We start from the raw sequence: 22,219 nt of genomic DNA, 5'->3' as shown, positions 1-22,219 counted from the left end.
AGCCAAAGAAAGTTGAATCAGTGGTGACCACACCCAATTGGGTGGATTCAGTAACACCCCCTCCCCCAAGAAGATAAGATGGGATTGTCTCACAGTCCAGTCTGAGAAGGAGCGATAGCTGTCGAAATCCTGGCAGACTGGACCCACAGAGATTTGAGGGCCGCCTGAAGAGGTACATGTGAGTACAAGCATAGGGCACCAGCAGGTTAACCACCATGGACCCACAGGTTGAAGACAGCCTCAGGCCCAGTGAAACGTCAGACCCCATAAACTGCACTTCTGGGGCTGCAGCTTATCCATGTGCTCATTTATGAGAAAAACTGCTCCCTGTGCCATATCAAATCAAACCAGACCCCAGAGTACACCAAGGTCTGGGAAGGAGAGAGGCGATTCTCTGCCTAGTTCACTACCCAACATAGATACTCCAAGAGTAGGATGACTAAGAAGAAACCTCCACAGAACCCCCCACAGAGTTGGCGTGAATTAGCAAATCATCTAGGTAAGGATAAACCTAAATACCCTGGTGGCACAAATGGGCTGCCATCACTACCATCACTTTAGAGAAGGTGCAAGTGGCAATCGCCAGACCAAAGGAAAGAACCCAAAACTAAAAATGGCACCTCAGCACACAAAGTAGAGATATTTCTTGTGATCCTCTTTGATTGGAAGTAAGCTTCCAAAAGATCCAGGGAGGTCAAGAACTCATCTGGCTGGATCAAGGCCATCATCGAGTGGAGTGTCTCCATCTGAAAGTGTTGGATCTTTTCTCTTTACTGCTGAGCCACATGGTGAGGATCCATTAAAAATCTGCCTGGGCGGAAGAACACCAAAATCCCAAGAAGAATGCGCAGTAGCAAAAAGGCAATGGGAAGCGGGCCACGGACTCAAGAGACTAGGACAGCAGTCTTGGATCTTAAAAAGTTCTTACTGATGAAAGACTCGACATAGTACTGTGTTTCAGCCACAGGCCTGCTTCAGGAGTCTTATGTATATGTGTGAGCACATACAAGAACACATCAATGAAATGTATCCCTCAAGTCCTTGTGCAGAAGGCTGGTCTTAAGAAAGACCTTTGTCAAAAGTTAGAGTAAACTCTGGATCCATGCATCAATGGGCGTGCGGTAAAAGCATGAAGGCATCTGGTATGGGACAGGCCAGCTCCAGGTAATAGCCCCGGCTAAACTATCTCCAGGACCCACTAATTTGAAATGATACAGGCCCACTTATGGCAGAAAAGGGACAATCTGTCCCCTATCTGAGCCGAGGAACCTAGAGCATCCTCATTGGGAGGATCTGAAAACTCCAGTCAAATGGAGGACCAAGAATCTCTCGCCCTTTTGGAGCCATGAAAGAACACCAGACTGAAGGTCCTGCCAGGACCCAGAGTTGAACCAGGCTGAGGCTTGTCCAAACAGAACCAGCCCCTGCTCCTCAAGCAGCCTTTAGCTGCAGGGGCCTGTTGCAAGTCCTTCTGGCACAGTCCAGGAAGCTAAAGAGGGCATGCCTCCCCCATGTCCTTCAAACAAAAATCAACCATCCCCTGAAGGGCAGCTGGTTAAGCTTCTTGGAAGCCGCACCCAAAGCCCAATGGCATGAAGAGAGCGACCTCTGATCCACAACAGCAGAAGACATGGAATGGAAGGGGAGATGTGCAACAGATCACAAATAGAACATCTGCCAGAAGGCCTACCACTGATTCCAAACAAGTCACCTCTGGGGACTCCAGTAACTGAAGCAACCAGCACAATATGGCCTTTGCCACCAAAAACAGAGGCATGCACGCCTGCAATGAAGGAGAACCCCAGCTTGAACTGCTGCTCCACTACCTTCTTGTGTATTTCCTTCAGTATGGAGCCTCTTTGCACCAGCACAGTGGTCTTCCTAGTCCAAAAGGTCCCCTCTGCCTCCAAGGGCCACCACAACCAAACAGCTTCTGCTGGAGGACGGTCTCCCTGGCACCACTGGGAGGAGAAGGATTTGGTGCTGGAGCCACTTGGTTCTTAGGATCCACTGAGGCCCCATCAGATACCCCTCTCCCCTCCCCCATAGGTGGTTGGGTGGGAAGGGAGATGAGTTTCAGATTTCAGCCAAATATGCACAAGCATTTTTGGCTGAAACCCAAACCTGGATTTTGGTCCAGTTTTGATGCTGAAACCAAAACCAAAATTCAGTTGGCCTCTAAATTTCTTTACCTCCATCTACTGGTAGGAGGGGACATTTTTTACTGAGTCGTAGAGGAGGCGACAGGTTGAGAAAAGGAAAGCAGCTGAGGCAGAGATACCTGTACTGTCAGAAGCAACAGGCAAAAAGAAAGGATTCATTCCAGAAAATGGAAGATTTTCAGGAAATGGGAGTTTCTAAATAAAGAATCTGTGACTACAATGTACTCTACTGTATTTGCATTCCCGAGATGAAACGGGCAAGTTTATAAAATCCCAAACTTGTTAGGGAAGAGATTTTCATCCCAATGCCATCCATTTATATGTAGAATATTAGTATAGGAAAAACAGGCATAGGGTGACCCCAGAAGTGAAACTTTTTAATTTAAAAAAAAAACAAAAAGTGGGATCATAATAAGCAGAACTTAGGGTAAGACTAAACCATATACTGCACGCCACCTTGGACTTTTTATTTTTTTTTTTTCAAATAGAATAATCATATTGAAACAAAGGAAGAAAGTCAAGATATCAGTAAATACATATTTTAAGGAATCTGGGTTGTACAGCTACTGTTCATAAGCAGAAGTTCCAAATACTATAATCCTGGACATAATGAAGGTCCAGAAATGACAGAACTAGTCATTAGAACTTCTTATGAACACAGCTATGCTACCCAGATTCCTTAAAATATATATTTTGAATTTTCTCATAGAAAGAAATATACAGTGTACCAGAGAAGGGGCCCTATCTAGTCGGCCCAGTTTCCTATCTGCAATCCCAGTTGATCTTGGTATTTCTTGGCCCAACAGGCTACCCCAGGCCTTCCTGAACTGTCACTATTTTCCTTCTCCATCACATCCATTGGAAGCACTTCTATGCATCCATCACCCTTTCTTGAAGCATTTCCTAATGTTACTCCTATATCTACCTCCTTTACCCCTCATATCATGATCTTTTATTCAAGAAATCCTTTTTCACTGAAAAATATTTGGTTGTTTGCTTTACTTAAACCTATTAGGTATTTTAATGTCCATGCCCCCCCTTAGCTTGTTGTATAGACATGTTTTAAACATTAATCATCACTACAAAGCTTTTGGTACAAACCTGTACCAGATTGGTATCATCTCTAGATTCAAAAACATACAGAGTAGAGACAAAGTATGGCCTTTGAAATTTAACTCATCTAGGCAAGAAAGGATCTCTCACTTCTTTCATGATTTTAGAGCTGTTCTTCAATTATGCTAAAAGGCAAGGAACAAAGAGGACCTCAACATAAGTCCTTCTAAATGACATTCACAATACAGTATACAACACACCACCTGTCCCTGTCAAAGAGCTGTAAATTCCAAATTTTTCCCAGGAATGAAGCTGTGCTGGTAACTAATCAGAAGAAAGCTCTAGTAAACTTAATACCACTTAATTCCTGAGGTTCCTGTTGCAGCTATATCATTAAAACACCCAGTTCTCACATTCTGTAGAACACCTCACAGTAGCAACAGGACCGTTTTTACCCTTGGGAATGGCACTGTGCCACGAAACATTGGCTCATGACAATTACAGGAATTTTTATTTTTACTTTAGACTATACAGAAATTAAAAACCCTAGCTAAGGGTTTACTGACTGTATATAAACAAAACAGATTAGATACTTAACCCAGAGATCTGCAGTATATTAAAAAAGCAAGATATTCTATGTAGATAAAACCCAACACAACTACTTGTTCTCTTTGGTGACACAATATGAAAGAAAGTAGGAACATTTCTGCTCCCTTTCTGTAGATAAGAGCAATTACTCATGCAATACAACAGCCTCAATAACACTGATGGCTGTGATAACTAATGCACACAAAATTCGATACCACCACAAGCAAATATCCTAAACTACTGGTCTTATAACAATCAAAGAGGAAAAGAGAATGCCTGAAATAATCTATTGCCCAAATTCTCCTTCCCCACTCCCCCAAATTCCAGTGCAGATAGGTGGAGGTCGGTTCTTTTAGTAAATATTGAGCATGTTTGAGATGGATAGGGAAGCTGGCAGTGGGAAAAGGTTTGAGATGTCATGAAAAAGAAGATGGGAGAGGGAAGAAAGCTGGTGCTGGATTGAGTATAGAAATTATAGCACATTTACTCAAAGTGGAGTTATCACACTGCCAGCGGCATACCTACCTTATACGGCACCCAGGGCGGAGAACACCCCCCTCTCCAAGTAAGGGAGTGCGTGGAGCTGGTGCCCCCCTCAGACATCAACTTCCTGTTCCGAGGCAGGGGACTGGCAGAGCCAACAGTGTGCGTCTGCTCCATGCATCCCCTCACTGCTGGCACCTGGGGAGGACCAACCCTACAGCCCCACCCTAGGTACGCTAAAGTACACTGAACAGACTGGATGGGTCAATTTGGCTTTTAGCTGCCATCAACTGATAAGATTAAAGGCAGTGGCAGCCATTGGAAAAATAAGGCAGAAATCTCAAGCATGTGCTATCAAAAAGAGGTCTCATGGCAAAACTATTTAACTAGTAACTTATTATAATAAGTATGTAAAAGAAAAGGAGATACTAGTAGAATGTGTGAATATTTACTTGATAAATTAGATTGTGGGCCCTTCAGGGACAGAGAAATACCCAGTGTACCTGAATGTAACTCATCTTGAGTTACTATTAAAAAAAGGTGTAAGCAAATCTAAATAAAATAAATACCAAAATATCTCAAAGAAAACAGGTTTCTAGGCAAAAGCACAACTTGTCTAGAAAAGATTCACCATAAAATGAGAGAGAAAACAAAACACATTGCGCCTGATCAAACACCCCCTCCCAAACCACAGAAAAACCACCTTTCACGTCAGCAATGGCAGCAAACTGCTAGTGAACTCATGATGCTTATGAACAACTGATGCCACCAGGCACGTGCACGGATGCTGTTTATGCCTCCATCCTAGTCAGTCATGTAAGAGGATGTGGTTCTTGCTGCTGAAAACCTATAGCCCTATCCTACATGTGAAGAGGCAAAGAAAAAGCACGGTAGCCAAAAAATGCTTTCTGTTGCCAAATTTTGAGTCCAAGAACACTGAACATACAGAGTTAGAATAAGTTCTCCCCTTCACCCAACCTGCAGGAAATGAGGATCATTGTATTTGAAGCAGTAAATACTTTTGGTTCCAATATTTTTCAATCAGCGTTTTTCACCACAGCACTATGGCTCATGCATACAAGGACATCAGCTAGCATTATCTCCTTCCAGACATCACACAAACACAAAATTGGAAGGCTTTCTATAAAGCCACTTCTAAAATGATTGTTGCAGTTGTCTGGATCTTGCTAGGGCTGAGTAAGTGGAACCAATGTTTCAGCCAGCTGCGACAAGAACCGGGTAACTGCAGCAATCATGATGCCAGCCACGGAAGCCTAAGAGAACTTCTAAAATGTTTTAGGCTTCACTTGTTTGCAACTTTTGAAATATGTGTAGCACGAAGTACGTTTCTTATGACAATTTGTAAGAGGTGCCCTGTACAAACATCTGAAAGCAGATTCCTATTTCTTTATTATTATTTGATCAAAGAGAGGGACACACACACATTATTTATCTACTTGGTCATATGCAACAGTTTCACTCCTAGAATTGTAAAATGCTCAATGAAAAGTTAACTTTCTGGTGAAAGACACTGAATACATCTCGGAAACCTTTACAAAAAGGTCTTCAGAGCATATTCACAGACCTAAGATTTTCATATCTAGCTAGTAGCATACAGAGAGTTATTCAGAAAACAGTGGAGTATTTTGGAAGACTATGTGTGTTTTAAAGGAAAATATTTGTAGTCACATACTCTAGAGAACGCAACCTAAAAAAACAATTGGTACCATCTGAACTACCAGCTGTTCTTTCAACATCCCATACTGTTAGACCACTGGGTCATATGTGGCTCGTGTAGCATATGTATTCATGCTATGACCATTTCAGAGTTTGTACATCCGCAAACTAAACAGAATTCTGATTGTAAATATATCTTATGTAATCTGTGTCATACAATGTCCTTGTTCATTAGTATATGTGGGTAAAACCATGTATGATTAAAGCCAAATTATAAAACACTGCAGCTGCCTCAATGGAAATGTTCTATCAGCCCCTCTAGCAGAACACTGGAATATCGTGAATCATTCCATTAGTGATTTACATTTATTTGTTTTGAAAGTGTGCAATCAGTGTTGGAGAGGAGGCAACATCGATACACTTCTTCATGAGGAGCAGTGATGAATTTTTCTACTTAACACAGTATCTCTTTTGGTCTCAACCTTGAGATTGATTACAGATCTTTTCTATAGGTTTGGTTTGGTTTTTAACAGTACCACTTGTTTTTCCCCCCTCCTTTCATTCCTTTGCCATCATTCTTTAATATGATACTTTAGATGTTGCTTTATTTAAAAAGTGATTTTTGGGCTCCTTCCATTCATAGCATATGGTATACATTTTGGATGCAATCCTATTTGCAGCGCATTTTTGATTTTATTTGCATTATACATGCACATTCTGGATGCAATTATTTCTACTTGTAGCATATTCTGGGTGCTATATTTTTGTAATTGTATAAGCCTACAGACTGCAACACTTCCTTGCTCTTATTTTTTATATAATCAGGTGCATCAGGAGAAACCTTTTTACATACAACTGAGGCACTGATTTGTGTTTAATATCACTGTTTGATACATAGTAGCACTATAGCAGTTTCAAAACAAGACTCCCTGCACAAAGCCAAAACAAGGCTACAGGTAGCTGTGCTGTTAAAAGTTGAAAGTACATAAGCGTCTTTCCCTTTGAAGCATTTTGTTTTGTTACTTACGGTTCTTTACAGCCCTGACTCCATCTACACTGTAGTGCTTTTTAATGCAAGTATTTGTTGAATCTAGACAAAGGCACTAAAAGTTTTCTTGTCTCAATATCTGCTTTTTGGAATACAATATTTTTTCTGCAGATTTATTCTTTGAGAATGTATTTTAATGGTGGTTCCAACTTTGCACGTAGCCTTGTTCTCTACTTTTGTAAAGAATGGTGCTGGGTTGTTTTGTTTTGGGTTTTTTTTAAGACACACTGCTACCATTTGGCACCCTTTTTTTTTTAAACAATTGATTGCAGGCAGTCCTGTTTAAATACCATATATTTCTTTTTGCAAAGAAATTAACTGTTGAGTTTGGTAGCATTTCCAGGAACAAGTTGGGGCCTTACACACAAATTTCTACCTTGACTTTGTAAGGTGTATGCTCATCCCCCCATTAGGCATCATGTCATACCTTCGCATAAGGCTGGCAAATCTACAAGTGAAACAGGTTTGTGCTCAGGTCAGATTAAGGCACAGACAAGCTAGGCACATACTTAGGACCCAAAAGTTTAAAGTGGGGGACTTGTTAGTTGTGCTTAGAATGCAGGACTCTAAGGTTGCCAACTGTCTGATTATTTTCAGGACTGTACAGATTTTTACATTAATGTGTGGAGTTGGGGAAGTTCTTCTGTTGTGCAAGTGAGGTGGGGAGAAAACATTCTGCACAATGCAGTGGGCTGATCCTGGGGAGTCAATCTAACTAATAGGTGCTGGTGGTAGGAGAGTGGAGATTGCTGTAAAGGGGTAGGAATGGAGAAAAAGTGTGAAGGGGCTCCTGCAAGTTGAGGAAAATAAAGATTTGAGGGACACTGAATGAGCAAGAGAGAGATCTGAATGCATGTGCCTGAAGGCCCAGTGGAGAAAGGACAATCAAGACAGCAAGAACCTGAGAGTATGAAGTGGGCAGCAAGGCCATGCAGCCTGCATAGCCCAAACAGGAGGGTCCCAGAATAGCGGGCCTGAAGAAGCTGGTGAAGGCTCTACAAACTATCTTCCAACAATCAGCAACAAAAACCAGAAGGTTGCAACCTGCCAGACACCCAGGGGGAATCCCACCCAGCACCTACTTACTCTAAGCTGCAAGGCTATAGTGGTCCGAAAGGCCTATAGTGCAAGTGCTAAATAATCTAAAGGGCAGTTGCCCATGCTGGAACAGCCCCAAGGTGGCTAAAGACTCAGCATGCTGCAAAGTGGAAAAGCCACTGTATGCTGAAGTCGAAGTCCATAAATGCAGTCGGGAGCTGAAGGTTGACAATGCCACAACTGAATGAAAAATAGACCAGACAACCAGGAATTGTGGGGTAATTGAGACCTCATCAATCCAGGTTCACCGTGGATCCAATATTGGGAATCAGCTTTCTTCGGGATCACGGGGCCAGACAGAGGGAACAACCAGTTCCGCACAAGGACTTCCTACAGTACCTTATGTAGAGGAGCAGTCATAGCCTCTTTAGATGGTGAAGGGTAGTCCAGGACCTTGAGCATCTCAGCCCTGGGCTCATCCTCAACCTCCATAGGGTATTTAGATTGTAAGCTCTTTTGAGCAGGGACTGTCTCTTCGTATCAGATGTTCAGCGCTGCATGCGTCTGGTAGCGCTATACAAATGCTAATAATAATAATGGAATGGCCCTAGCCATTTCCTGCACAAAAGAGGTAAAGGACAGACTCTGCGGAGGAGATGGTCTCCTTTCAGGTGGAGGCGAAGGCTCAGAGGGAATCCCATACGACTCATTAGAAGAAAAGTATCTGGGATCTCCCTCTGACTCCCACGAATGCTCCTCTTCAGTATCGGATAATACCTCTCTCAGGGAACTCAGAGACTGAGCCTGCCTCGACGCCGAGGATCAACGTCCTCGATGGAGATGCCGAGAGGCTGACGCCCACCTGGACTGCAGTGAAGCTTCCTCCACAGACATCAAAGAGGAGTCGACCCGGGTGGCAAACGGCACCAAGGACGGGGACCTCACCACAGGCGAAGGGCCAGACACCGCTGCAGCAAACGGTACGGAAGGCGCAAGCATCTCTGACACCGAAGCAGACCAACACAGCAGTCCTTCCAGAAGCTCTAGAAGCAGGGCCCGGATGCGCTCGTCGAGAGCCACAATTGGAGAAGGCTGCTGGGTCAGTGGAACAGCTTGTGGTGGCAGACTCTGTTGAGGTTCGCAAGCAGGTAAGTCCTTTGCGTGAACCTCCGATGAGAATAAACAAACGATCAGACCGACAAATCTCCTCCGTAGACTTGACATAATGCTTCAGAACTCTTTTGACATCCAAATGCTTCAAAAGACACTGCTCCTCCGACCTGGAGAAAGAACCTAGAACAGGCAACACCACCGGTTGAGATGAATGAAAGTGAGTTAATACCTTGGGCAGAAAAGAAGGAACTGGTCTTAACACCACTCGATCCGAGCTGAATTCCAAAAACGGAGACCTACACGAAAGAGACTGCAACTCCGAAACTCTCCTAGCTGAGGCAATAGCTACTACAAACAATGCCTTCAGGGTTCAGTCCTTCAAAATACAAGAACATAAAGGCTCAAAGGGAGGCTTGGTAAGAACCGAGAATACCAAATCATGATCCCAGCGGGGAAAAGAACAGCAAGATGGAGGACGCAGGAGGTTGACCTCTCTTAAAAAATGGAACACATCCATGTGGCTACTAGTGATCGTCCTTGAACACAACCTCGAAAACACGACAGAGCTGCAATCTGCACCTTAAGAGAAGCCAAAACAAGGCCTTTGTCGAAACCACGCTGCAGAAAATCCAAAATTTGCAAGACGGACGCACAAAAGGGAGCTATCCCGAGATCCTCACACCAGGCCTCAAAAATCCTGCAGGTTTCTCTTGTTGCCAAGGGCTCTTATTGGCTCTCTCTAGAGTCACAGGTTTTTTTTCAGTCTCCACCTGCTGGAAGGCGTGCACAACCCATCAGTCACATTCTGGGCCGGTCTGGAGGGACGCTAAGGAACTCACCATTGCTTCTTTATATTGTATTGTGAACTCTCCAAAACATTGTGAAATATGTTTACTGGATTCACCCAGAACTAATGGAGCCTCCACTACAAGACATACATATATCTACAGCCTGCACATATACAAGGATCCTAAAAACCCATCCATGACAGGGGGAGCCATGATGTCGAGAGCAGATGCAAGTGCTGAGAGCTCCTGAGTGAGGTGTTGAAACTAGCTGTTAGTCTCCCCTGAGCTTATATCATGAGGAAACGAAAAGGAGCCTCTCTGACTTACCCTCCTGCTCCAGGGGGCCCCATGGCACTTGATTCAGGCTACTAATTCAGGGACAATCTCTGCTCTTGCTAAAACAGCAGTACCTTCTTCCGGGGGAGAAGCTGAGTCAGTTGATCTCAGTGCAGACCAGGCTTCGTTGAACCCGGAACAGAGGCTGGCAGCCCTATAATCCAGAAGCAGTTCAGAGGGGGGCAGTGTTGAAGCGCAGCTATCCCATGTGGATTTGGCAGTGTTTGGCCAAGGATGGCCGCAGGCTTGGTGCCCTTAGGGGAGAGTTCTGCAGCAGAGATTTCATCTGTGCCCCAAGCTGAAGCTGGGAGTGGAGAGGCTTCTGAAAGCAACATCTTAAAAGTTCAGGAATATTCCTAAGACAGCAGTAGTCAATTTAGATGCCCTGTGTCAGGGGATTTTGGTGCTCAACATTAAGAAGGCTTCTTTTTTAAGAAGTGATTGTGGAGCTAAGGTGGAGGAACATGAACAGACTTTACAGGCTCATGGACAGAAGTTGGGAAAACATGTGGAACAACTGACTGAGTTGAAACATCTAGGAGGTAGATATCATTAAAGAAAGGTCTAGGATATCAAGGAAATTGGAGTATAAGGGAAATCAACAGAAGAAAAACAACCTGAGATTTTTTAACTTTCCTAGGTCCCCTATTGTGTCAGCTACTGAGATGGTCCAGAAGTATTTCCCTGAGAATCTGTTAATTCTATCAGAGTTTGCCACCTATTGTGAGGGTTCAATACCTCAGTATGAAAGAGAATCAGGGTAGTTCTACCCCAAATGTGAGAGGGGCCTGTGATACAGGGGACATGAATTTTTGTCAGCTTTTTTGGAAAGTTCTCTGAAGTGATTACAATTAAGACTACTCTCCTTGTTACCGTCACACTAGAATATGATAGGGATTTCATTTTGTGCTCTTACTTTAGGCAGTTAAATGAGCAATTTTTAGGCTCAGTAATACGCATTTTTCCTGATATTTCTCAAGCTTCTCAGAGACGTAGAAAGGTCTTTTTGGCTCTTAAGCCTAAAGTCCTGGCTCTGGGTGCTCTATTTGTTTTGAAGTTCCATGCAAAATGTTTTTATTTCTTTACATGGTAAAGGTTTTATGATTTTTTTAGCCTAAACTACTCATTGATTTCATTGTAGCTAAAGAGTCTGATGCTAGAGTTATTATGCTACTTCAAGAACCTGCTACAAGTTAGCACATTCTGGCAGTAGGTATTGGATGTCTTTGCTGCTACTAAGGTTCCTTTTATTTTTCAGTTCTGTTTGGGTCGCTAACTTTAATTTTTTTGGACTAAATAGCCGATTTATTGCTTATTAAATTTGATTCTTTTTGTTTGTTTCAATCTGTATTCATGTTTTATATGTTTACTTGACATCATGTGAAATTGGAGAAATGTAAAAAAAAAATTTTTTAAAGACATCCATGTCAGAGTTCTCATGTGGCCCAACAAACACTAAAGTGAAGGTACTTACCTGTAGCAGGTGTTCTCTAAGGACAAGCAGGCCATTAATTCTCACAAGTGGGGAATCCCTAGCATCCAAGTTCACCAAAAACAACAAACATTGGTCAATTGGGCCTTGCAATGGTGAGGACATAACGCAGATTAACCTGAAACTATATACAATCTGAATGAAAGTACAGCCTGGAACAGAATAAAACAGGTCTAGGAGGGTGGAGTTGGATTCTAGATCTCAAACAGATTCTGCAACACAGTCTGTCCGAACTGACTATCGCGTTGGGTAGCTTGCTCAAGGCAGTAATGAGATATGAATGTGTGGACTGAAGACCATGTCACAGCTTTGCAAATTTCTTCAATGGAGGCTGACCGCAAGTGGGCTACCGACATAGCCATGGCTGTGACATGACTCTCTAGGGTCAGCCCACCTGGGCATAAGTGAAGGAAATGCAATCTGCCAAATTAGAAATTATGTGTTTCCCGATGGCGATCCCCATCCTGATGGGATAAAAAAAAAAAAAAAAAGTTGGGCGGACTGTCTGTGGGGCCTTGTCCGTTCCATATATTAGTACAATATTCACTTGCAGTCCAAGGTGTGCAAAGTGCTCTCACCAGGATGGGCACGAGGTCAGGGAAAAAATGCTGGCAAGACAATCAACTGGTTCAAATGGAACTCCAACACAACCTTTGGTAAGAACTTAGGGTGTGTGTGGAGGACTACTCTGTTGTGATGAAAATTAGTATAAGGTGCATACATTACTAAGCCTTGAAGTTCACTGACTCTACGAGCTGAAGTAACAGACACCAAGAAAATGACCTTCCAGGTGAAGTACTTCAGATGGCAGGAAATCAGAGGATCAAAAGGAGCTTTCATCAGTTGGGCGAGAATGATGCTGAGGTCCCTTGACAAAGACAGAGATTTGCCAGGGGGCTATGACAAAAGCAAACCCCTCAGGAAGCAAACTAGATGCTGTCCCATGGTTCTGTTTGAGTTTCAGCAAAGTCTTCCTCACAAGAAGGATGGGAGGATATGCATACAGAAGACCCGTCCCCCAACAGAGGAGGAAGACATCAAACGCTAGTCTGTCGTGAGCCTGAAGTCTGGAACAGAACTGAGGGACTTTGTGATTCAGGTGAGTGGCAAAGAGATCCACTGAGGCAGTGCCCCACACTCGGAAAAGATCTCGTGGGCAATGCCCATGCTGAGACACCACTTGTACGGTTGCATAACCCTGCACAGTCTGTCAGCTAGACTGTTGTTTTTTTCCCACCAGATAAGTAGCTCGAAGGAACATGCAGTGCTGGCAAGCACAGCACCACATCCGGACAGCCTCTTGACACAGAGGGCGTGATCCGGTGTCCTCATGCTTGTTCGTATAATACATTGCAACCTGGTTGTCTGTTTGAATGAGTACAATTTGGTCAGACAAACTATCTCTGAAAGCCTTTAGAGCGTTCCAGATCGCCCGGAGTTCCAGAAGATTGATCTGAAGACCTTTTCCTGGACTGAGCAGGCTCCTTGACTGTGAAGCCCATCCATATGAGCTCCCCAACCTAGTAGAAAGACTAAGGAGGCTAGGGCTTTTCAGCTTGGAGAAGAGACGGCTGAGGGGAGACATGATAGAGGTATATAAAATAACGAGTGGAGTGGAACAGGTGGATGTGAAGCGTCTGTTCACGCTTTCCAAAAATACTAGGACTAGGGGGGGCATGCGATGAAACTACAGTGTAGTAAATTTAAAATAAATCGGAGAAACTTTTTCTTCACCCAACACGTAATTAAACTCTGGAATTCGTTGCCAGAGAACGTGGTGAAGGCGGTTAGCTTGGCAGAGTTTAAAAAGGAGTTAGACGGTTTCCTAAAGGACAAGTTCATAAACCGCTACTAAATGGACTTGGGAAAAATCCACAATTCCAGGAATAACATGTATAGAATGTTTGTACGTTTGGGAAGCTTGCCAGGTGCCCTTAGCCTGGATTGGCCACTGTCGTGGATAGGATGCTGGGTCTTTCCCCAGTGTGGCATTACTTATGTACTTATGTAGAGATGCATCCGTTGTCAGCACCTTTTGAGGCTGAGGAACTTGGAATGGAAGTCCCAGAGTCAAATTGGATCGAATGGGCCTCCAGAACAGAGAGCTGCAAGGTCTGGGAACACTTGGATGACATCTTCTAGACTTCCCGTGGCTTGGCACCACTGGGAGGCTACAGTCCATTGGACTGATCTCATGTGAAGATGTGTCATGGGTGTCACAAACTGTGGAAGCCATGTGGCCCAGCATCCTCAACATCTGCCAAGCTGTGACTTGCTGAGAGGCTCAAACCTGAGAAGCCAGGGTGTCTAGAGTGTCCATTCTTGGTTCTGGGAGGAAGACTTGAACCGTCTGCGTATCAAGCAGTGCTCCAATGAACTACAGTCGCTGGACAGAGTGAAGCTGGGACTTGGGTTAGTTTATAATGAGCCCTAGTAGCTCTAACACCCGAATAATCCACAGCACCACCTTCAAACATGCCCTTCACCAGCCAATAGTCAAGATAAGGGAATACATGCACCCCCAGCCTGTGTAGAAATGCTGCGACTGCTAGGTATTTGGTAAAGACCCTGGGTGCTGATGCGAGGCCAAAAGGCAATACACAGTACTGGAAGTGGTGTGTTCCCAGCCGAAATCAAAGATACTTCCGGTGGATTGGAAGTATCAGATGTACTTAGGCACACATTGTTGATGAGAATGAATACGCTGGGGTTGGGGTTGAGCCTGAGCAGGCTGGCGAGAGGGGGCAGCATACCTACACCTCTGTAGGTAGTAGGCACCCTTCCCCCACTTACTAAAATACCTCCTGGATGAGAAGGCAGGTGCATAAAGCATCCAGCAGGAGAGAGAAGAGATGGTATCAGTATGTTTCTTGATTTGGTCAGCGACCTCCTTAACCTTCTCTCCAAAAATGCTATCCCCTCGGCATGGGGCATCCAGTAACCTCTGCTGAACAGAATGTTGTAAGTCAGAAACCCACAGTCATGAGAGTCTGCGCATTGCTATATTCTGAGCAGAAATCCTGGAAGCCACGTCAAAAGTGTGGTAGGGGCCCCTAGCCAAGAACTTCCGACCCACCTTCTGCTGCTTGGCCAACTGGCGTACAGACTCGGCCTGCGCTGGAGGGAGAGATTCCGCCAGCAACTTATGCACCAAGTCCCACAAGTAGACACTCAAAGAGCTAGTAAGACTGAATGCAGGACACGAGCATTGAAGCCTGGAGCATCTTCGTCCCAAAACAGTCCAAGGTTCTAGCTTCTCTGCTTGGGGATGCCAAGGCATAGTCTCTAGTACCCTTGGCCCTTTTGAGAGCAGATTCCACCACCATGGAATTGTGAGGCAACCGCGACCTACTAAAACCAGGTGTATCGTGGATCCAGTACTAGGTGTAGATCTTCTTGGGCACAACAGGGACCAACAGAGGGACGATCAAGGACTTCCCCGAGTACCTCATGGAGAGGGACAGTCACAGCTTCCCTAGGAGTCACTGTATTAGTCCAGCACCTCGAGCATCTTAGCCCTGGGCTTGTTCTCCACTTCTAAAGGAAATGGAATGGCCGCAGCCATTTCCTTTACAAAAGATGGAAAAGAAAGGCTCTCTGGAGGAGACTTTCTCCTTTCAAGTGGAGGGGAGGGTTCAGAGGGGATGCCATAGGATTCATCAGAGAAGAATTACCTTGGATCCGCCTCCGACTCCCATGAGCATTCCTCATCGATGTCAGACAAAACCTCTGCATGTGTGTTGAGAAGGAGCCTGCCTCAATGTAGGAGGAACCATGACCCTGAGAGGGGCGTCAAGGAGTCAGCTCCTGCTTCGATTCCGGCAAAGCTCCCTTCCACCGATGTCAAGGGAGTACCGGTCTGGGTGGCAGGTACCGCAGGCTGAGGGCCAAGCGGGGCTGCAACGGGAGGTATGGCAGGCGCAAGCACCTCCAGTACTGATGCACATCGTTGCATGAAGCCATCCAGCAATTCAGGTAACAAAGACCCGGATTCGCTCATCGAGGGCGAACATCGGGAAAAACTGGGGTGCTGGCTCAGAGACAGGTTGCAGAACTGCTGTTATCGAGACAGGTCTTGGCTGCTCAGAAACCGATGCATCAGTACTTCTTGAACGGAGAGGGAGTGATCCTCCCGGCGCCAACACTTCTCGGGTGCCAATTCTCTCGACGCCCCAGAGCTCCCAGCACCATATGCTGAGGACAACTGGTGACAATGCTTCTTAGCCTTCACCTGAAGCTCTGCACAGAGACTCCTTGGTACAGACGAGGATGACATCGAAACACTAGCCGGTCCCAGGAGCCCTGTCCAGCAGCCAGAGTTGAGACAGCCTACTGCTCCCAGCATCCATGTATCATAATAGCCATACCTGGGACTGATGCTCCTGATGAGAATGCAGTCTTTGGTATCAATGCTGACGCCACTGACCCCCAATGTTGATGCAAATGTCAAGGACTTGGACCTCGCTCCAAAAATCTTTTCCCGTTGAGCCTCTCTGGACAACTGAATTCTCTTTTGCATACACAGAGAGAGGACACAGTTAGCAGGGCTATGGTTGGGACATAAGCACTGAAGACACCAAGAATGGGTGCTTGCACCAGAGATGGTCCAATTGCATTGGGTACAGCGCTTAAAGCCACTGGGAACTTTAGATGACATGGACGGAAAAACTTCCGCAGCAAAATCAAATGGCTTGACGGTGCCGGAAAAAAGGGGCAAGACACCAAGAAAAAGAAATGGAAAAAAAACGAACAGAGTCAAGGCCTATACATGGTCTACTGATCAGAAAATAAATGAAACTTTTAAAAAGGCAAAATAACTACAAAATACTAAGGGAAGAGAGGAAAAGGGGACATGAATATGGGCAGAAGAAAAAATCTTCCCAAAAATAGCCAAAAGGCACCAAAAAACCTCTTTCACCGGTGTGTGTGAAGCGACACCAAAAAAACAAAAAAAAAAACACAGCCTCTCTTCACAAAAAAAAAAAAAAAAAAAGAACTACAAAAGGTGGGAATTGTGCCCTCGCATGCATTGTGGAGAGTGTGTCGTGCTCCAAAAAGCTGCCGAGAACAGGAAAATGGAGGTTGGGCCTGTTGCTGAGAACAGGAGGAAGGAGTGTACCTACACCTCTAAAAATAGTTGGCACTCTTTCCAGTTCCCCCCCCCCCCCCAATCTCCGAGAGGTGGAGGCTGCAGAAGGACCAGGCCGAAACAGGGATTGATGGTATCAGCCGTCTTTTTAATGAGGTCTGCTAACTCCTCAACCTTGTCCCCAAAAAGGTTATCACCTCAGTAGGGAAAGTCTGCCAGCTTCTTCTAATCTGCTGGCTCAAGGTCTGAAAACATGCAGCCATGAGAGTTGCGCATGCCAATATCCACAGCAGAGAGTCTGGGAGCCACATCAGAAGTATCAACAGTAGCTTGAACTATGTGTTTTCTGCACTCTTGCTTATTGGCTACCTGGTGAAGGCGTGTGGCCTGCTCCAGTGGAAGTGTATCTGTAATCTGTAGCACAGTGCCCACGAGGGACTTCAGGTAAATGTTCACGCACTGTCAGAGGGACTGCATGCAGGAAATAGAGCATTGAACCCTGAAAATTCTTCCTTCCACTCCACAGTATGAACATCCCTGCCTGGGGGAACAGAGGTATGGGTCCTCGCACTTCTGGCTCTCTTGAGAGCAGATATGACCACCATGGAGTGGTGTGACAACTGCTGCTTCTCAAATCTGGGAGCCTTCTGAACTCTATATATGGAATCCACCTTCTTAGGTACTACTTGAAAGCTTAGGAAACCCCTCTCTGTACATCCTTCAGGATGCTGTGAACAGGCACAGTCACAGCTTCCCTAGTCAGACAATCATAGTCAACGACAGCCAACATCTCAGCCCTGGGCTCTCAAGGAATGGCCTCCGCCATTTTCCTCAAAAAAACAACAAATGAGAGTTTATTGGGGGGAGATTTTCTTCTCTCCTGCAGTGGGAAGGAATCAGAGGGTAGGCCAAGAGACCTCTCCTCCAAGGAGTTCTCTGGCTCATCCTCCAATACAAAGGGTCAGTCCGTCTCAAACTAAGCAAAATATTCCTCATGGGAGATAAAAGTCTGCACCTCCCTAAGCCAACTGGATGGACATCCAAGCTCAGGGTGGGAGCGCCAAGGTACGGGTTCTCGCCAGGTGTCAAGGGTAGCTTCCTCTCCTGATGTACTGGAAAGAACCACCACATTGGTAAGTGCCAGCCTCAATGCCTGACGAGGCACTGGGGTCAACAGCCATCCAAAAGGCAAGGTGTGGGCCTCCAAGACGGGTTGGAGTGCTACCCTAGGCAGTGCAAGTGCCCTCAGTGGTGCACTCCTGCAGGATGCACCCCAGCTCCTCTTGCAGCATGGCCCAGAACCACTTCTTGAGGACAGGCATTTGGAAAGGTAGGGCTGGTACAGGTGTGGAGACAGCCTGCAAAGATGGTGCTGAATCAGGGGCAGGGTCTCAGCTTTGGGGAGACTGGCGCATCAGCACTGCTTCAACAGAGGGGGAGTGGTCCTCTCGGTACCAATCCTTCTCAGGTACCAGCAATACTGGTGTCCTGGAGCTCCAAGCATCATGCTTCAAGAAGGATCCATGCTGATGCTTCTTTGTCTTCTTACAGTACCCAGCATTGGAGTCCTTCAGTGCAGACAAGGACAATGCAAAATTCATGCATGCCCTCGGTGTTGGGTCTAAGGATTCTTGACCAAGATGGGAGCTACTAGCACTTGACAAGGGGAGACCTCCTCAATGTCAAAGCATCACTAGCATCCAGTGCAGCTCCAGAATCCATGAGAACTAAAGCTCTCTATGTCAATTTTGATGCATCGGTCTTAATGCTCAAGGCCCAGAAACTCTCAAGCAATGCAAAACCTGGTCGGAACTCAGGCCTAAAAATGGCCGTGAATTGCAAACAAATAAAAAATAAATAAAAGGGCTGAAAACTAAGAAAAAAAAAGAGGAAATGGAAAAAGGATAAATCAAAAAAGAAAAATAAATCCCACGCTCCTCACATAAATTAAGTGTAGGAAGGCCAACAATAGCTTTGAATAAAAAGTTTTACTTGCTGCCACAATGGAAGACATCTCAGTCTACTGAGAAAGTAAAACTACAGGTCCCGCAACACTCAGGAAGGCAGGAAAGCAAGCACCCACACATGCACAGTGTGGGCCTACCAAAGCCTTCTTTAAAAGCTAAGAACGCTGAGAAGCATCTGCAACTGGGCTTCACTGGGGTTGAGAGAATACTATGGCCTGCTTGTCCTTGGAGAAAGTGATTTATCGTCTCTCTTTACTGATGTCTTATGCCCACTTTCCTTAAAATAGATGTATACTACAGTACACCCAAATTACAGCAAAATCATAAGGAATTCTACTTCTCATATAAGATCTAAGATGTCTTTGTTTAAATGTCTTTGACAGGCCCAGCCCAAATCAACAACCTGGTTCTCTTTCTGTTTGATGTGCATTTACTAAATTCTAATCAAACTCTTCCCTGCAAGGAATATGCCGTCTGAAAAGCACCAGATGGGGCAACCTTAACCATGCAATTCACCAGGAAAATCCTATATAAAATGAGTCATTCAAATCTAGTGACCCATCAGAAAAAGAGGATTCCCTGCTTGGTTTGACCTACAGCATAAAAAATGAGAGCCTAACAACAATGACTACACAAAGAGGAAATGAAGGGTAGCCACAATAATAATAATAATAATGATCATGTGTACTCAAGCAAGAACAGAAGGAGAAGCTACAGCACAAAATTATTAATTTACATTGGAAAATAAATTCCCTATTTCACTTCCTTTTGTTTTTAAAAGATGAAATTGTGTTTGTTTTTGTTTCATTTTAAAACAAATCCTGCCCTGTCACAAAAATAGAAAATTCCCAGGCTCTTTCATAGGAGTCGGTTTTGTGGGTACAGGTATAAAGCCAGGATAATCCACCTGAGGTGGAGAACTCAAACGTCCCACGGAAAGACTCAGAGTAAAAGGAAAAGTGGGATGTTTGACCATGGTACCCAAAACAACTGGAGAGATGGCTTCTTCAAGAAACAAACTTTTATTAGATAAAAAGAGTCTTTTTATCTAATAAAAGTTTGTTTCTTGAAGAATCCATCTCTCCAGTCGTTTTGGGTACCGTGGCCAAACATCCCACTTTTCCTTTTACAGGTATACAGCGCCAACAATCCAAACTGATTAGCAGAGCCAAACAATACAAATTACCACTGTCTGGAGCTTGCTCGGTACTTGGGGTGCTAGCACCCACATGGTTGGCTACTATGGGTCCCAGTGGGTGCTATGCACCCCCAATATTGAGCAAACTCTTTCACTGTATGGGGAGAGGTAATCAATACTGTGCTTGGAACCACCAATCATTCTAAATGTTGGTGCTTATGCATATCTTCCAGTTCTCCAAATCTCTCACAGACTTATCTTCAGGACGCAGGAGTCATCCCAAGTCATTCATGTCCCACCAGTACAGTAGTGACACAAGAGAATAATGTTTTTACTACTTATTGTAATTGTTTTAATTTGTTTGATGTAAGCCACATTGCACCCAAACATGTTTATGATAATGCGGGGTACAAGTATCATAAATAAATAAATTAGACAGAGACTGGGGTCATTCTGCTGGACAGCAGTTGTTCAGAATGGCACAGTTCTCTGGTTGGCTAGCATTATTATTGTCCAGTTCTTCACTGAAGGAACTCTCCTGTCCCACCAAAGTGGCAGATCTGAAAGAAAGGGCCTGGGAATATTTTTTTTTTCAGTGGGACACATACCCCTTTCTTTTTCTTAAGAATAAAAAAAACATATACACTTTTCCTTGTTTTACAGAAAACGAAAATGTCATATAATAAAACGAAAAATAGAACTAAATATCTTTGTGCACACCCTTAGTATTTAAAGAACACAGGCGGGCGGAAGCAGCTCATCTGAATATGGAAGCAATTGTAAGAAAAGCGCGTGCGACCATGTGTGAGCAAAATGGATTCTTTTATGACCGAGCGAGAATAATTGTGCGAATCTGTAAATGTATGGATGGGTGACCGAGCGTATGACTGAATTATTCCAGCAGCTCGGCAGGGTGAGGCGCATCCCGATTTCCAAACCGGGCTGACTGCGCATGCGCAGCGTCCTGACAGGAAGACGCGAGGCCGAAGCCGGCCACTGGACACTCACTCACCGACACGCAGGGGCTGGAGCTGGTGCTAGGGGTTGGAGATCGCTGCACCGTTACCAGAGCCATCTAGCTGCTCGGCGGCTCGGGACTCGCATTCTCTATTTCCGCTGCCAGTCACGACTCGGAAGCTCCGCGTTCCTCTGTTGGCCCCGGTGGCAATGGGGACTCTTTGCTCCCTATCCCGCCACTAGCGAGAGATGACGTGGGGGAGGGGCGTCACACTCCGTCTCCCGCTGCTGCTTTAGGAATCCTTCCTCTGCCGCCGAGGCGCGCGGCACAATGAGCGCGCGCAATGCGCACGCGCCACCTGTCACCGCAGCCCCGCCCCTTCCATTTAACCTCTCGCTTGCTGCGCAGGCGTAAAGTATTATTTACTGATAGCTGACCACCAATGTGGTCAATCCGTAAACATTCCCTGAGGAGAGGGCGAAGAGCTTTATATCGTTGAAGACTTAGAAGACATTTTCTGACTTCCCATCCCTGTCCTGGAAGATTGCAGGATATCAGTAATGAATATGTATGAATCAAATTTACATATATTGGGTCTCCTGTGTATGCAGTTTTCTCATACATATATACTGTAAATATCCTGAACTGAACTTTTGCAGGGTCATCAGGTCAAGACTGGAAAGCCTGGGCTCTTTGAGCAGTTATGTTTTCTTTTACTTAGGCCATCATCCACCTCTATGCTGACTGACACTTTTATCATTTATGCTGACGTGCCACTTTTATCATTTATGATGCATTTAATACAGTTTGGTCTGTTGAAAGCATATCAAAGTTCATTCTAGCCTATTCCTCTTATCAATCAGTGATAAAAGCACAGTCTGGTTTCATGTATATGCAGTCTACATCAGTTTTTACAGTTCATTGAGCACTCTAATTTTTGAGGTTACAATTTTTCTCTCTGAAGCTGCAAACTGTGCCAACACATTTCGCAGGACCCCACAGTCATTCACATGGGAAACACATTCAGCATAAAGGAATCTTTCACATGCTTATCTTTAAATGTGGTATATATCATTGAATGTACAAAGTGTGAAGAATGGTGCTATATTGGAGAAGCATGCCAGATGCTAAAGAGGAGATTTAATCTACATAGACATCATATGAAACAATGGGCTACCATATTTGCCACAACAAAAAAGAGGACACAAAATAAAATGCATCCCAGTCCCACCCTACCCTGCCCCCACCATGCACTGTGCCACATAGAGGGTTACCATATTTGCCGTGAC

At 44.8% G+C, this 22,219-nt stretch overlaps 1 protein-coding gene across 1 annotated transcript in view; it reads right to left on the bottom strand.

Moving 5' to 3' along the window:
- SSH2 (slingshot protein phosphatase 2) overlaps window positions 1-21,233 on the bottom strand; it is a 282,722-nt gene extending 261,489 nt beyond the window's left edge. The window contains exon 1 of the mRNA XM_030222192.1: window positions 20,985-21,233. Within this exon, the coding sequence (XP_030078052.1) occupies window positions 20,985-21,047 (63 nt within the window). The 5' untranslated portion in view covers window positions 21,048-21,233. The remainder of the gene's footprint in view (window positions 1-20,984) is intronic.
- Window positions 21,234-22,219: the final 986 nt, after the last annotated feature.

This window comes from Microcaecilia unicolor, chromosome 13 (genome assembly GCF_901765095.1).
Source record: "Microcaecilia unicolor chromosome 13, aMicUni1.1, whole genome shotgun sequence".
NCBI classification, from domain to species: domain Eukaryota; kingdom Metazoa; phylum Chordata; class Amphibia; order Gymnophiona; family Siphonopidae; genus Microcaecilia; species Microcaecilia unicolor.
The sequence above is the reverse complement of the archived record's forward strand: the minus strand, read 5'-3'. Positions and strand labels throughout refer to the sequence as shown.